The sequence below is a fragment of the Passer domesticus genome, chromosome 2 (genome assembly GCF_036417665.1).
Source record: "Passer domesticus isolate bPasDom1 chromosome 2, bPasDom1.hap1, whole genome shotgun sequence".
In the NCBI taxonomy this organism is placed as follows: Eukaryota; Metazoa; Chordata; class Aves; order Passeriformes; family Passeridae; genus Passer; species Passer domesticus.
Genome location: NC_087475.1, coordinates 114,704,386 through 114,719,598, shown reverse-complemented (window position 1 = coordinate 114,719,598; position 15,213 = coordinate 114,704,386). Strand labels below are relative to the sequence as shown.

General features: G+C 34.2%; 1 protein-coding gene across 2 annotated transcripts in view; it reads left to right on the top strand.

Moving 5' to 3' along the window:
* The window catches only part of NCAM2 (neural cell adhesion molecule 2), a 272,886-nt gene that overhangs the window by 152,433 nt on the left and 105,240 nt on the right, over nt 1-15,213 (top strand). For both annotated transcript variants that reach the window (XM_064410866.1, XM_064410867.1), the window contains exons 7-8: nt 1,871-2,031; nt 10,657-10,802. In XM_064410866.1, coding sequence (XP_064266936.1) covers nt 1,871-2,031; nt 10,657-10,802 — 307 coding nt within the window. The remainder of the gene's footprint in view (nt 1-1,870; nt 2,032-10,656; nt 10,803-15,213) is intronic.

Genomic DNA, 15,213 nt, shown 5'->3' with positions numbered 1-15,213 from the left:
TGTGGTGAAGTTGAACTATTTATGTTGACCATTTTTATTTCCAGGTGCTTACGATATTTAGTTTTGATCAGTTTAAAATGAATACATCTGAAATAATAATGTCAGTTTTTCTCCAAAAATCCTTTATTGCACTTATAAAAAATAGTCACTTTGAAATACCTTGTCAAAAAGAAAGGTCATCAAAGTTTAGTTTTGATGCTCTGTTTCATATATGTGTATATTTTGTTGATATTTTGTGGACTAAGAGAATCTAATTAATTCTCCATTGAACTGGTATCTCTGTTGAAGCTGATATTACATTAATGTAAAGCATAACCTTCAGAGAGGCAATACACTAATGGAATTAATTAGCCAGGAGTGAAAGATAACGATCCTAATGTAACTACAGGTCATGAACTGGAAATCTTTACTCGTGTGAATAGTCCTATTGAAAACATTGTTTATAGCTGTGGAGATGATTTACACTGCTGAAGTTTAGCTGGATCAATTTCCTGGTCTTTGCTGACAGGACTTAGAATTATCTTACAAAAGAAATAATCCACTTTAAGTATACTATTCATGTTTTCCTATTATCCAATATCAGCATCAATATGAATCTCTCTGCTCACTAGAGGGTCTAGGGAAGTGCTCATAATTTCATTTCTGCTGAGAAACTGCTATAGATATCAATGCTTGTGAAAACAAGTACCTGGAAATTGCTTCTAATCTTGAATACATGCCTTTGTCTCCTAAAAAAATCACTAAGGGGTTTTTGGTTGTTCGGGATTTTTTGTTGCTGTTTGTTTCTTTTTTTGTTGTTGTGTAGTGGGTTTGGGTGGCTTTTTCTGTTTGTTCTGGTTTTGGTTAAGTTTGGTTTTCTGTGAGACTGTTTAATATGGAAAATTAGGTCTTTCTTATTCTGTAAAACAGTTTCTGTGATTTTCTTTGGAAAGGAAATGAACAAGTATCATAATAGTGTCTTGAAGTTGGTAACTAAGTGGATTATAATTATTTACAAAAAAAGTGTTAATACTAAGGGCAAACTATATAGATATCAGGGTACTCCCACTAACAGTTATGATTCTCCCAAGAAAAAGCAGTATCCTCACTTTTAGGGAAAATATTATTTAGGAAAATATAAAATATATGTAGTTATCATTATATGAGAATAAAATGGAAATTATTTTTCTTCAAATATTGAAAAAAAATTGATGTCCTAAATTAGGAATATTGAACAGAATAGTACGTTTGAGTAATGCCCTCTTGAAAAAGCAGCTGTGTGTAGGCCAAGGTGCTCAAATGGACCGGTCAAGCCTCAATCAGCCCTCAGAATTGCTTGCAGATTTTATTATTTCTGTACCATCTGGTCACAGCTCATTCTAACATCTGGAAACATGCCTGCTTGCTAAGTTGTGGCTAGCCAACAACAACTGAGAGGAAATAATTTGGATGGGTTCTTGATGTGCCAATAGGCTCTACGTGAATGTAATTTAATTTTTTTTATAAGTTGCTACATTTTTACTACTGTGAACTGCTGCCGTTGCAGTTGAGAAACATGCTTTTAATAGTTTCTTGTATACAATATATAACAAATTTCCGAATGCCCTCCCTTGAGTGTAAGTCATATGTAAGAATCCTATTCACAACCATTTTTATAACATTAGGTCAATATTGAATATTTAACAATAAAGGTATTATGCATATATATATCTTTTAACCCGACAATTAAATTGTGATATTGTGATTTTTTTGAGGCTGGTGTAATAGTAGTCTCTTCCTTCAAAAATTATTTTCAGCCTATTGATGCTTCTGTAGCACATTGTTACTGGAACTTAGTGGCTGATTTTTATATGTATATATATATATATATATATTTTTTTTTTTTTTTTAGGAATGGAAAACTTATTGAAGAAAACGAGAAATATGTCCTGAGAGGAAGCAATACACAACTAACAATAAGAGATATAAAAAATATCGATGCAGGTCCTTATATCTGTAATGCTAAAAACAAAGCAGGAAATGACAAAAAGCAGACAGTCCTTCAAGTTTTTGGTAAGTACTGCATAATATGGTCCATCTTTCCTTTTAAAATGTAAACAGTAGGGAAATAGGTGTTAATTCACAATTTTCAGTTTAATAGTATTTCTGCAAGGTGCCTACTGGTGCAGCAAAGTGCTTTCTGTATGATTTTACAAGTTCTTTCGTCCCTGTTGGCTGCTTAAACCTTTACATCTGAATTTCATTTTGAAAAGGTTATTTTCAGCATTTGCTTTTCTGCTATTCACATGCAGTATACAATGGAGTGTTCAATAGTTAATTCACTCTGGTTTTAATTTAGAAGATGACTGCTTGCAAGAAAACCAAAAGGAGAAAGGGGGATGTTCTGAAAGGGGGAAGAGCAGGTTATCTTGACTTCTAAGCAGTGAGGGGTTTTAGTAAGGCAATGCCATGCAGAGATCTTCCTATTTTTTTTAAATTTGTGTTTCTTGACATCTATTTTTTAAGTGTACAATTGCAGATGTAGTCACAAAAATGTTGTGTGTGCTGAGCTTCAAAGGATAAAAGTAATAACCTCAAAACCCTTATTTCTCTTTCTATGTTCCACCACCCCAGCTCTGATAATGATTCCCTCCTTTACATAGAACTGATAATTTATTTGAAGTTTTGTTGAGATATAACTTAGTGAGATTGGGTTTTCATGAGAATGTAGAAAACATCCCTCAGAATCACTGTGCAAAACAAAAAGGCTGTAACTTACTTATGAAAAACCTACAAAAATGAATGTGTTGGGTTTTTTTTACATTAAATGTAGCTTGTATTATAGAGAAAGAATTTCTGTTTGAACTGGTAAATGCCATATATAGGACAAAGGAAAATAATTCCCGGTTTAAAAAAAAATCAAATATTTAGTGTTTGACAGTAATTCCTAGCTAAAGCTAATAATAATTTATGAAGGTGAAAGAGTTCTGACTGGAGAGAGTAATCTGATAAATGACATTGAAGAGGGTAGATGTTGGGTTGTATAATGCTAGCATTTGGGGCTTGGGAACCTGAGGCTGAAGCCTTGGTGTCAGGTGAACTTGGCTGTGTTCACGTACATCCCACTGCCTCCTCTTTAAGAATTTCGTTATGCTGTGTTGTTTCCAGCTCTGTACTCCAGGTGGATTGCCTAGCCATTGGGCTGTTGTTCTGAGGTACTTGAGAGTTATTCTCAATTTCTTCTCAAAGGAAAGAAGATGAAATAAAATCTTAAATTTTATGCCAGCCTCAAGAAATACAGCATCTTGGTTTGGAAAACGGAAATATTTCATTCAACTTTATTTCCAAACTTAAAAAAAATAAATGGAAGGAATAGAAATTACTTTCTAATTTTGATATTAACTTAGGGAAATTTCATTCAGAAATAACTGTGTGTGTTAAACAAGGAATTTTAAGTGTTACCGAAATTTACTTGGTTTACTTCCTTGCCTAGAGCAAGGAAACTTTTTAATTAAAGGGATAGGAAAAAGGAGACACTAGACTAAAAGTCAGGATTTTCTGTATATATTTTTCATCTTTTAGCAACCACTTTTCTGGGGACTCCATGGCTCCATGGAAAACTAAATACTACTGTTTTAATGGATACAATGAGGTAGTTAAATCCGTTATGAACCTACACATCCCTAATGTTTCCATGGCATCCTGGACTCCTAAATTTCTTAGGTATTTTCTTTCTTGCATTGAAAATCATTTTGTAAGTTTCCACAGAATTCTCTAGAGTGCCTCCCACATCTCTGCCTTAAGAGGTTGTAGCTAATTTGTAATGGAGCAGGATTTTTACGTCTCCTACAATAATCTTCACTTTTGTCTCTTTCACACAGATTATATATAGTCATATATACAGCCAACAATTACTTATCTTTTTCCATTAAATGTGTTAAAAAAATGTCAGTCTGAAAATGGTAAGGCAGATGGCTGGTTATTATAGCTAAATAGTACACAAATAACTTGTTTATGTTAAATTGACCTATTAAATTGTATTTTTCTCTCCCACTTCATTAGCTTATTTGTCTCACATGTCTGCTATCTTTAATTTTAATTTACAATACAAACTCCTTAGAGCAATGAATACTGTTTTTACAACATGGCTCTGGCAGTGTTAAAACTCATAACAACAGTAATATAACCATAATGCAATAAAAATAATAGTAACATTATAGAAATCACTACTTAAACTTTCTAGAACACAGGACTTTTGAATAGACATGCTCATTTCAGAGTCACGTAATAGCTACATATTTAATTTTCATGCATGACCTAGATTCTTTAGTTTAACTTTGGGGTTTTTTTCAGTATCAATGCTAAAAACACTTTTTTATTCTGATATAAAATGCTTACTCTGACAGTATTTTTACAGCTCTGATATATGTGTCAAAACCTATAGGCACATGGCCTGCATTCCCCAGTTCATCTGTATCAGTGCTTTGTTCAAAAAAGAGAGAAAAACCCCTGTTTCTGTAGGTCTTTGTTGATATGATTTGATTATCTCTGCCTGTCCTCCTGTTATCTGCCATAGCTTTTTTTCTGTATCATTAGCAATTACTACCTAAAAGATCCTATCTATTAATACTCAGACTTGTGCTAAGGTTTTTAATTCAAATTCATTTATGTTTTCTACTGAACAGCTTGTAACCGTAGGTATTCATCCTTGAATTCTTTAAAAATGTTCTCTGTATTTATCTCTGTTTGGTAGCTATCACTTTCACTCATACTGTTTCACTTTAATTTTTCTCTTTTTTTATTCCAGTAGTAAGTAGCTGTATTTAGAAATTTCTGTGTTTAGATACATCTGAATTATCACTTTTAATTATGAAATACCACATTTTTACACCTATAGACAACACAAAAAAATTCCAAAAATAACATAAGAACAAGCAGTTGATTACAGTAAATGAATTCAATACATTGAAGCTTTCTACATCTTCTTACTTCCTCCAAAGTAAGCATTCATTTCTTCATCATACCTTCTCCAAGGTGGTGGCAGTAGTCTTCATTTGTGTTAGAATAAAAAATGTAATCAGACTAAATGAAAGAAAATTAGCTTTAATTAAAGACATATGTATGCTTAATATGAATAGTGTTTATACTGCTAGGATTTTCATTTTGTTTGCTCTAGTTGCTTATTTCTACTTTTTTATCACTCAAATACATAGTTATACAATTTGAAGATACTTAGTGTTGAGGTTTTCAACAAGTATTCTCTTTTTTGTACTTAGGTCACAGAAAGCTACATCTATATGTTTAATAATTTATTTTCCTAGAAATAAAAAAATATTCTTTCTTTAATCAGAATCAATAAAAAAAATTAAGAAAGTTCTCTATGATATAGGTGTTTTTCTTGCATAATCAGTGAGATGGCAGTCTGAGTAATATTTTATTGTAAAAGTATTTAATTGGCTTTTCAGTGGGTTCTGACAAATGGCTTCCCGAAAATCAAATGAGGGGATATCTCCAAAAGCATTACAAAAGACACTTTGTACTTAATGCATAGTTTAAACACATACTATTTTTATTTTCTAGATACCTTTTTAGTTATAATCTGAATGTTGTTTAGTGGAAAAGTTTTTTCAGTTTTTTTATATTAAAAATGTAATTTTTATTGGTTATTAAGAAACTATATGCTGTTATTAATATATTTATGTCATCTGCCAGATAGGAGGAAATATAATGGACCTCTCCTAACTTATCCCCCTTGTGTTTATTCCAAATGCTAAAATTCAAAACTTTTTTGTTAATTAAGTCCTTCAGAATCCATTAATCTTTGAACAAAAAGGGCTGTCTTGTGCTTCTGAGATTGGGGTGATGAGTTATCTAAATTTTTCCCTTATTTTCAGTCTTAATGCTGCATTCCTTTTTATAGTGCCTGGAGCATGACTTAATAATTTTCTTTTGGGCTTAGTAAGCAAATTTATATGTGTTTTAATATGCTTTTTGTGGTTTGTTTTGTTTGTCATGAGATGCTATTCTATATATACAAGGAAGCTTTTCATTTAAATTCACTGATACCTCTGGAAGGAAGAGGCCATGGATCTGTGCATGGAGCTATCTGTTCCTGCTCCTCCCAGGTATCATAAAGTTCACCAGCTGCAGCTTCACAAAGTACAACTCAACACTTACAGACCTAACATTAGTGATGCCTTATGAAGGCTGATCTGGAACAGAGACTAGGCAGGAGTTAAATAATAAAGTAGGGATTTATTAAAAGGCCTCAATAGATTCACCTTGGGCAGGGCAAGAGCCCAGCCAGGGTTACACCCCAGGTGAACCCAAAGTGGTCACAAAATGGACCAGTGGTCCCAAGGTCTCTCACTTTTACAAGTTCTGGTCCATTATCATATTAGAGTTAATTGTCCAATTACAGTTTTAGATTATGAAGTCCCATCCTTCTTGTTTTTCTCTCTTCAGTCCACCATTGTTTATGCTCTTGGGTCTGAAATTTGGATCATTTGTCCTTGGTCCCCAGCTAGAGAAGGTATTGTGTTGTCTCCCTGCTCTGTCAAGAGAGCTCACCATCCCCTAATATGCAGCTCAGAACTACACAGTAAAGCAGCACAGAGTCTGAAAAATTTGAAAGCTAAAACCTGAGGCATCATTAGAAGTTCATTCGTTTTCTGCATTCCTTTTTCCTCCTTATTACTTTATCACTTTTTTGGAATACTTCTACTTTTTAAAATAGAAAATACCTAATCTGTAAAGACACTGATGACAGCTGTCCCAGAAGACAAGTTTTAAACCCTTCTGAGTGTGAAGCAGTAATATCATTTTAACATGTTTCAATAATGCCATCCAAAGAGAGAGACTCACTTCATGGTCTGCTAAGTCAGGTCAGCATTTCATACTGACATGTGTGTGAATCCTTATCATATAAGGAATCAAATTTCTGAAACCTTTTTCTTAGATATATCCCTGCTGGGCTCTAGCTTGTTTACTGAGCTCAAATTGTACCAAGAGTTTCCTGGAGGATGGGGTTGCAGTTTTGCCACCTGATTCAAATGTGTCTGTGCAGGAGGACAGCAGGAAGGGATGATTCCTCCTGGGATATATTAATCAAGTTGATTCATCAGGCAGCCATACAGACATACACTTGGCTTCTCACCGCTGCAAGCAAGTTTGTATCAATATCAAATTTTTTAAAATAATTCTTTTGGTGAAACATAAGCAAGACTATCTGAAGCTTTATATGTGTGCTGCTTTCAGGTTTGATGAAACTCTTTGTTAAGGGTATGGGTAGAAGTCTGTGAATTCAATAAATTGTGTACCTTTTCCAAGAAACTGGTTGTAAGCAAAAGCCTCAGACTGCTATCCATGTTCATCATAAGCTTTATGGGGAGGCTGTACATACACAGCAATGAGACAAATCCAGAATAGTCCAAGGAAGGAATCTGAGGGAAACTTGTTTGCTGAGGAAGTGTTAGGAAACTTAAAACCAAACTTCCTGGCTCAGAAAACAAACTTTCCAATCAGTAAATGTTGTTTCTTTATTTGGCATCGTCACACCTGCATTTAGCAATGCATGTCTAGTTAGTAATAATAGTTCCTTACCTTAAATAATTTTAATGAAGTTTAGCTGCTTTCTATATTCAAGCATTCTTTCATTTGAGCCAGGTCATTTAGCTTACAAATGTTTCAACTACATCACAACATCTATGTTTCAATATTTTTTTCTGAAGAAAGCAGCAAAACCCTGAAGGCTTCCTGAATTTGCATTCCAAGGCTCTGTATTTTTATTTGCTTCATATTTTCTAGAATACAAAAAGCAAATACCAGCTCAGTTTGAGAATGACCTTATCAATTTAGAAAGAACAGTTAAAAATTGGAGGCAGGAGGGTGGGGGAAATGACTTCTAGTATTTCTATCAATACTATTTTTGTCATTTTCAAATAGTTTTATTTACATGTACGCAAATGTATTTTAATATTTTCCAACACCCAGAATGTCATTGAAAAGTATTCAAACAGTGTAAAAACTTCTAGTCAATAGTAAGTTATGACTTGTGACCTACAAAAATGAATTAATTAAATAATATCCCCCATATGAGCTCTCTTCTTCCAAGTAATAACTGTCAGCTAGATGTATTTGATGATTAATCAGTGCTTATTCCTTTAAATGTCAGGTACTCTTGTCTAAAATGTCAAGCTAAAACTTTTTGTCTTGTAGTGATCCATTTGAAGAAGGTCTTAAAGGAATTCAGAATAAGTCTAAGGTTAAGAATTATTTTTGTGGTTTGGAACATGCATCATTGAGCAAATTACATGGTTTGTCATGTTGTCCAGATGGGGAACTCATTTTGATGGAAATAATTACAAATTTTGAGAATTTTTGGAGTGAAATACTATGTATGATCCCCCCCCAAAAAAAAAAAAAGCTTTATGTCAGCTATAGCTCTTTCCTTTTTTCCAGAAGGGATGATATAGCAAAGTAATGAAAGGATAGAACAGTTTATTTTGTAGCCAGGTGATATGGCTAGAGAAATAGAGCACTTGAGTGCCAAGGTGAAACATTTAATGGGCATTTGAATATTCTGAAAGTGAGAGTACTAATTATTTTGGAGTTTAACATAATTATCTGTTGTCTCTAAATCTGGTGGGGCTTCTCGGTCTTTCCACTGACATCCCTTTTTGTACCACAGAGGAGTTTTGTATTTTCTTGGCCAAATTAATACCCTGATGTAACGATTTGCTTGCTACCCTCTTCTGCATCCAATAAATCTGCATTCAGTTGACATTTCAAGAATTCCTGATCACTTAATGTTTTTTCTTTCATCATATGATCTTATTCACCATATATTATATATTAATGAAGCAGGATAATTAGTTCAGTGCTTTCTTAGGTAAAATGCTACTTGTTTCTCATCTCTGTGCAGTAAACACACAATAGTTTAATCATAATAGTCAAGGGTGAAGAGACAGTAGTGAAGCAATAGAAGGTATATGCAGAAAAGGAATGAGAAGTGAGACCAAGAATTGTGTGAAGGGAATTGATAAAAAGTAGGTGATGTGCCTACAGATAGCAAGTTTGAACCTGCTTTTCGTATTCTTCTTGGTGATGCTGAATGTAGCATCTGTGACATAATACTTACAACTGAGGAGTCATAAAATGAAGCAGGAGACTGGATATGAGGAAAATACCCTTCACCAGGACAGCCAGGCACTGCAGTAGGCTGGGGAGAGGTTGTCTACTCTCTGTTCATGACATTTTTCAATATAGTGTTTGACAAATCCCTGAGTAGTCTGACCTGAACAGGGTCTGTTGATGTTGTGTTGAAGATGGGCTTGGCTAAGAAGCTCTCCTGGTTCCCGTTCTAACCTGAATGAGTATCTTTCCCATTTTGATCCATGAACATAAGCCAGCATTACTGTTCTCCATAGCACACACTTTAGTAACCCCATTAGAAGACAGATTACATCTCTTTATTTTCTGTTTCGTAAGGAATACACTATAGTAGTGCTTCCTCAAAAGTGAAGCTCAGAGAAACTGCTTAGAAAATATGTTACTTTCAACAAATGTATTTAAAGCTGATGAAGTTAATCTTAAGAGCTGCCCAATTTTGATTCAGTCATGTAAATTTTATTCACTGTTTTTGTGTGTAAACATGTTAAATCATATTCTTATTACAGGATTACATGTTGGGTTTTCTAGAGGGATGAGTGTCTTCTTCAATGTATAAGGGGAACAGGTTCAGAGAAACTTATTAATCATTATATATGAGGTAATATATAAAAAAAATTAACGAAGATACTTGAATGTCATGGAAGAGAGTAATATTCTGTGGACAGTACTAATGCAGAGTTCTTGTCTGATATTGTACTGATAAATCCTCAATGCAAAAGCATTCACATGGAACCAGAAATTGTATTGTTTGTATAAATAACCTGATAAGGTACAGAATAGATTGAAGGATGTAGCTGATACGTAATTGAGGCTATAAAGTGGAATGATTTGAAGAATGCAAACAATATCTGGATTTTTTAAATGTATCTTACCACCAGTTTACTTGGTAAGTAAGGATGAACACATTTGTATCAGAGGACTCCATAGTGTTAATACCAGTGAAATGTGTTTGTTGCTGGGAGATTTTGTTAAATTCTGTAATTCATGTAAGCCAGTGAAACATTGCTAAAGATCAAAGTCAAAGAATGGTAATAATTCCCTTTTTTTTTTTTTTCTGAATAATGTGCATTTGGAGACAAACACCAGTTATTATAGAATCAAAGAATGCCTGAGATGAGAAAGCACCTCTGGAAACCATCTAGTCCAGAGTCAGACAGAGTAGATCTCTCAGGACAAATCTGGTTGGGTTTTGGTTATCTCCAGAGAGAGAGACTCCACAGGCTCCTGGGCAGCTTGTTCCTAAAGGAGGAAAAACCCCATAAACACCAAGCCAGACCAGCCAGGACCCATCCCACTCTACTCCACCAAGGAAGCAGGATGTCCAGCTCATGGGGCACACAGAAATGGTTGCTGTACAACTTGAGGTCATAAAAGTTAATTGCTTTTATAGATAATAACGTTAAAACTTTAGTTAATCCCCCCCCAAAAAAAAGTTTGACCAAAAAAAAGGTGGTTTTAAAGATAGATTTTGATTTTGATATTACATTATTTGTGCAGGATCAGTAATGCAATTTGTATTTTTAACAGTGCAGCCTCAAATAATACAACTTAAAAATGAAACCACATTTGAGAATGGAAAAGCAACCCTCATCTGTGAAGCAGAAGGAGAACCTGTTCCAGAGATTACTTGGAAAAGGGCCATTGATGGAATGACTTTCTCTGAAGGTGACAAGGTAAATCTACCTCTAATTTATAAAATATCTAAATATGCATTCTCTGCCTAATCTTCTTCTTGTAAGCAGAAAATTAATTTACAGACAGATTAATTCTAGATTCCTCTGAAATTAGAAGGAATTGCTATTTTCTAAGGCAGTAAGAGAGATATGGTGATTCTAAATTTTAAATTAAAAAAAAAAGAAAAAAAAAGCAATCAAATGCTGAAAGGCAATTCATCTTAAATTGTCATACTTAATTCCTACTAATGGTTTCAATTTCATCTTGCTAATTATGGCTACACATAGCCCTTCTTCAGAATATTTGGATTCTGTCCAGGAATCTTCAAAATACAGCAGAGCTTAAAGATATTTTAAGTTCAAAAAATCTGAATACTTCGTAGTTCTTTATTTCCCACTTTCCCTTTTTTCTTCCAATTTTTTTCCTGTCACAGAAGACAAACTGAGCCTATTTTCCCATTTTGTCTCCCCAAAATACAACTTTTGTATTTTGTTACAAAAGTAAGTTGATTAAAGAAAGATTGCAGTATGACAATGGAGAAAGTCAGTTAGTGTGGGAAAAGGAGCTGTAATTAGGTGGAATGGTGAAAACAAAAGGGAATGGTGCAATGCAATTCCTGACCGTGCTTATAGGAAGCTGGGTTTCTACAGAGTTCTTATTCTTTTTCCCTTTGTAATAATTATTTAAGTATTTGAGCAAGTATTTTCTTCTTCATTTCCAGACATAGACTACAGAATTTCTCTGTAGTGGTTGAAGTTAGAGATACCATCTTTCTGGGTAACTAATTCATAATTTTTACCCTAGGTAATTATGTAGTAAATACTTTCTTCTTGCATATTCATAACTGTTGCTTAAAAAACACACACAGGTGAAAACCTATATAGCAATCATTTTCCAAACAGAATTAGATACCTAGTCACTTGGTTCATAGGGAATTGCTGTATGTTAAGGATTTATGTACTTTCATTTTTTGTGTTCTAAAGGAGAAGGTCTGGTCTGGTCTAGTCTTTGACTTGACCTTTCCTCGAATTGAGGCAGTTTATTGAGGCTCTGTCTACCATTTCCCTGTTCTGTGATTTCCACTTTGGAGCAATATAGCAATATTTATATATTATTTTTTCTAATAGTTTTGCATCAAGACAAAGCAGTTTCCTCTCTTCTTTAAATATTTCAAGTTAAAGGTCATCTTTCTGACTTGCAAAGACTATGCTTTGTTCAAAGGTTACCAATGTTAGGCACTCACTTATGTTTGAAATGATCCCAAAATAACTTTTGATAAAGGATATTGAAAATGAGAGAAAATAGCAGAAAAAAGCTCAATAATGTTGGTGCAGTTGGCACCTGAAATTTATGCAGTGTTTGTATAAGACAGCTTTATATTCTTAATTCCAGCTGCAGGTGGTTAAACTGACGTGTGCTGGAATATTCTCTGAAATGTGGTCCAACTCAGTAATAGTGACAACCAAATGAAAATATATATTCACTTCCTACTGGTGTGCTGACAGAATCTATGTGGAAGATAAAAAGAATGAGAATAAATACAGTCATGTGCTTTCCTTTGTACTTGCCAAAGAAAGAACTCTGTGTATTGCTCATGGGAGAGTTTTTGCTGAATCTTGAATAAATGTTCTGAAATACTGAATATGTCCTTGACCTATAAAATATGCTGCTATATTTGCCCCATGGTCCTCCTGCTCTGACTTACCAAAAGCTTGGCTTGTGCTTTCCTACCAAATTAGGTGAATAGGGAACAAAACTGGCAGTGATTAAATTATTGAATAGTTGTTAAATAATACAGCAGTGTTTTGCACACAAAAAGAGAAGGAAAGAGTGAATTGAAGAAATTGAGGTAGAGCAACATAGAACATAGTCTTAAATAGAAAATATTACTTATATGTGATAAATTTTAAAATGATATCCCATCATGCAACAATGTAAATTATGTATAAACATAAAAATTATTTTATTTATTCCAGGGATTATTATTTTGAATTTTTGGGTCAGTTTTTTTTATATCAACTGCACCTTAGTTTCTATTTCTGTTGAATTAAGAGTATCTTTAGGGGATGATTTTTTTCCACAGAAGATAGAAAAACTTTCAAGCAATAATATTAACACAATGATCATTAAAAGAATACATAAAGTGCTGTTATTATTTTTTAATTTTACTTTTATTAACTTTAGTATGTAGTTCCTCAATAATATGGTTCTTATTTTGCTAAAATGTAAACTTACCTCATGTGGATTAGGAAGATTGTTAAATGTGAGATCATTCTTAGCGTGCATGGATCCAAAATATTTCCTGTCCAATGATAGATCTTATAACTGGGACATAGACTTTCCCGAGTTTTGAATTTATTGTGTCCAAAAGAATGGAAAATATGCACCAAAGTCATAGATCAAAGAAGTAACCCAGCTGGGCTTAAGGAGGATAATATTAATGAGTATGAGCTCTATAATTATCTCTTTGGAAAATACAGCTTTGATAAAGGATTTTCAGTACCTCAGAAGTGTGTATTTGAAAGTTGAAGCCAAGTAAGTTCAAGCCAGAAGCACAGAAGCCTTTTCCTCTGTCCTTTTATAATGTAGCTCTTAGACAATCTACCACACAGTGTGTGGTCTCTCTTTCTGTAAGAATTTGAAATAAAGCGGTCTTTCCCTTTCCTCTGACTTCTCCTGAAAGCTAAGTGAAAATACAGAGGTGAAATGAAATACAGAGGTGTAAAATGAAATACAGAGGTCACACTGGATGACCTCTGTAATCCTTCTGTGGCTGTATAGCCCATAAATACGTGGGGGGTGGGTAAAGTTGAATAAATGAATGGCAGTACATGCTGTAAGGTGTTTGTCTCACCACTAAAGGTGTAAAAATGGAAATGGAGGCTTAGTCCAAGGCCACAGCTTCATCTGCTGTTTCAGTGTCAAGCAAAAGCTCCGTGCTTGGTGCACGTACTCTGCCTGTGTCCTTCCAGTCCCCAGCACCGCCTGTCCTTGCACTGATGTGCCAACCTGGCCGTGCCCCTTTCAGCTGGGATTTGGAATGGCACATTCCCACAGACCACTGTGCATCCAGCAGGCCTGGCCCTTTTCCCAGTAAAAAGAGGAGGCAGGAGAACTGCTTTTTTTAGAAGAGGAGGAAAGATAGTGATTGGATTCAATTTGGCGTAATCAGTTATGAAATGGATTTTGGACATGCACATACATCTCAACACACATCCCTGAAGGACAGCACATCCTGATTGCTGATACAAAATTGTCACTGATTCCTGTGTGTACTGCACAAGTGTGAGGACAGAGTTTAGTGGCCCACTTTCATAGGATCTAATTCTAGCAGAAATATGAATGCTGATCAACGTTATTTGTAATTAGCATTTCAAGCCCTGTTTTGGAATACAAATCACAATAACAGATGGGGCTTGATATGAGACAGTGGCGCCACTGTATGCAGCATGTCCAAAGAGGCATATGCTGCATACCCTGAGGAATTTATGATCTAAACACATAAAATGAATGAAAGGAGCCAATACAGAGAGGTCCCAGTTGCAACTTGTGTGTTGGATTTAGGGTAGGATTTTATACTCTATTTTTTACTGTACTATGTACTCTATTTCATACAGATTGACTGAATATCTCCTAAATACCTTATCCTATTCTCCTTGTACCACCAAGGAAAACCCAACCTGTGATTTTTAATTTTATAATGATCACTGCAGAAATAGTTTGAATTCTGCTTTCTTCCATTGCAATAATAACCTGGTTCTCCCCGTGAAATTTCCTGTGACATTGTTTCTAAATATTGCAGAGTTCAGACTAATAATTAATTTATTTTCCAAGTTTGAATTCACTTTGTATTTGCATGCAAATCATAAATATTTATAGAGTGGAGCTTGTAGACTTTTTCATGGTTTTCATGATCAGACAATAAGCAAAGGTAATCTTTTTCTTTGAAAGGTCAATTCTATTTTTTCCCAAGCCTATTAACTTCACTTCAGCTATTACAAATGCTATTAAAAAGAATCTGAGGTTTTTTTACTCCCAGTTGGTTTTCCCTGCACAAAAAGAAGCAGTCTTACAGTGTCAGTGAAATATGTTGTCCTTCTTTTTGAAATGTGAGCCCTATTAAATGCTTGCTTATCAAGAAACAGGTCTTTATTTGAAATAAATCACAGAAAACAGAGATGAATCTAGAGTATTTTAATTGATTCCAGGAAATAGCTTTTTTTTTCTGAGCTATCCAAATCCTGCTCTTTATGAATAATTCTCCTTTGAATAGCTGGTAAATATACAAGGCCAGTCTCTTTTCTCTATTGGAGAAAATTGTTATAACCTGTTTCACCTACATATTGTGGTGAAACAGGTTATAACCTAGGGAAAAGCTCCTATTTACAATATCATATGAATGTTTTTGTT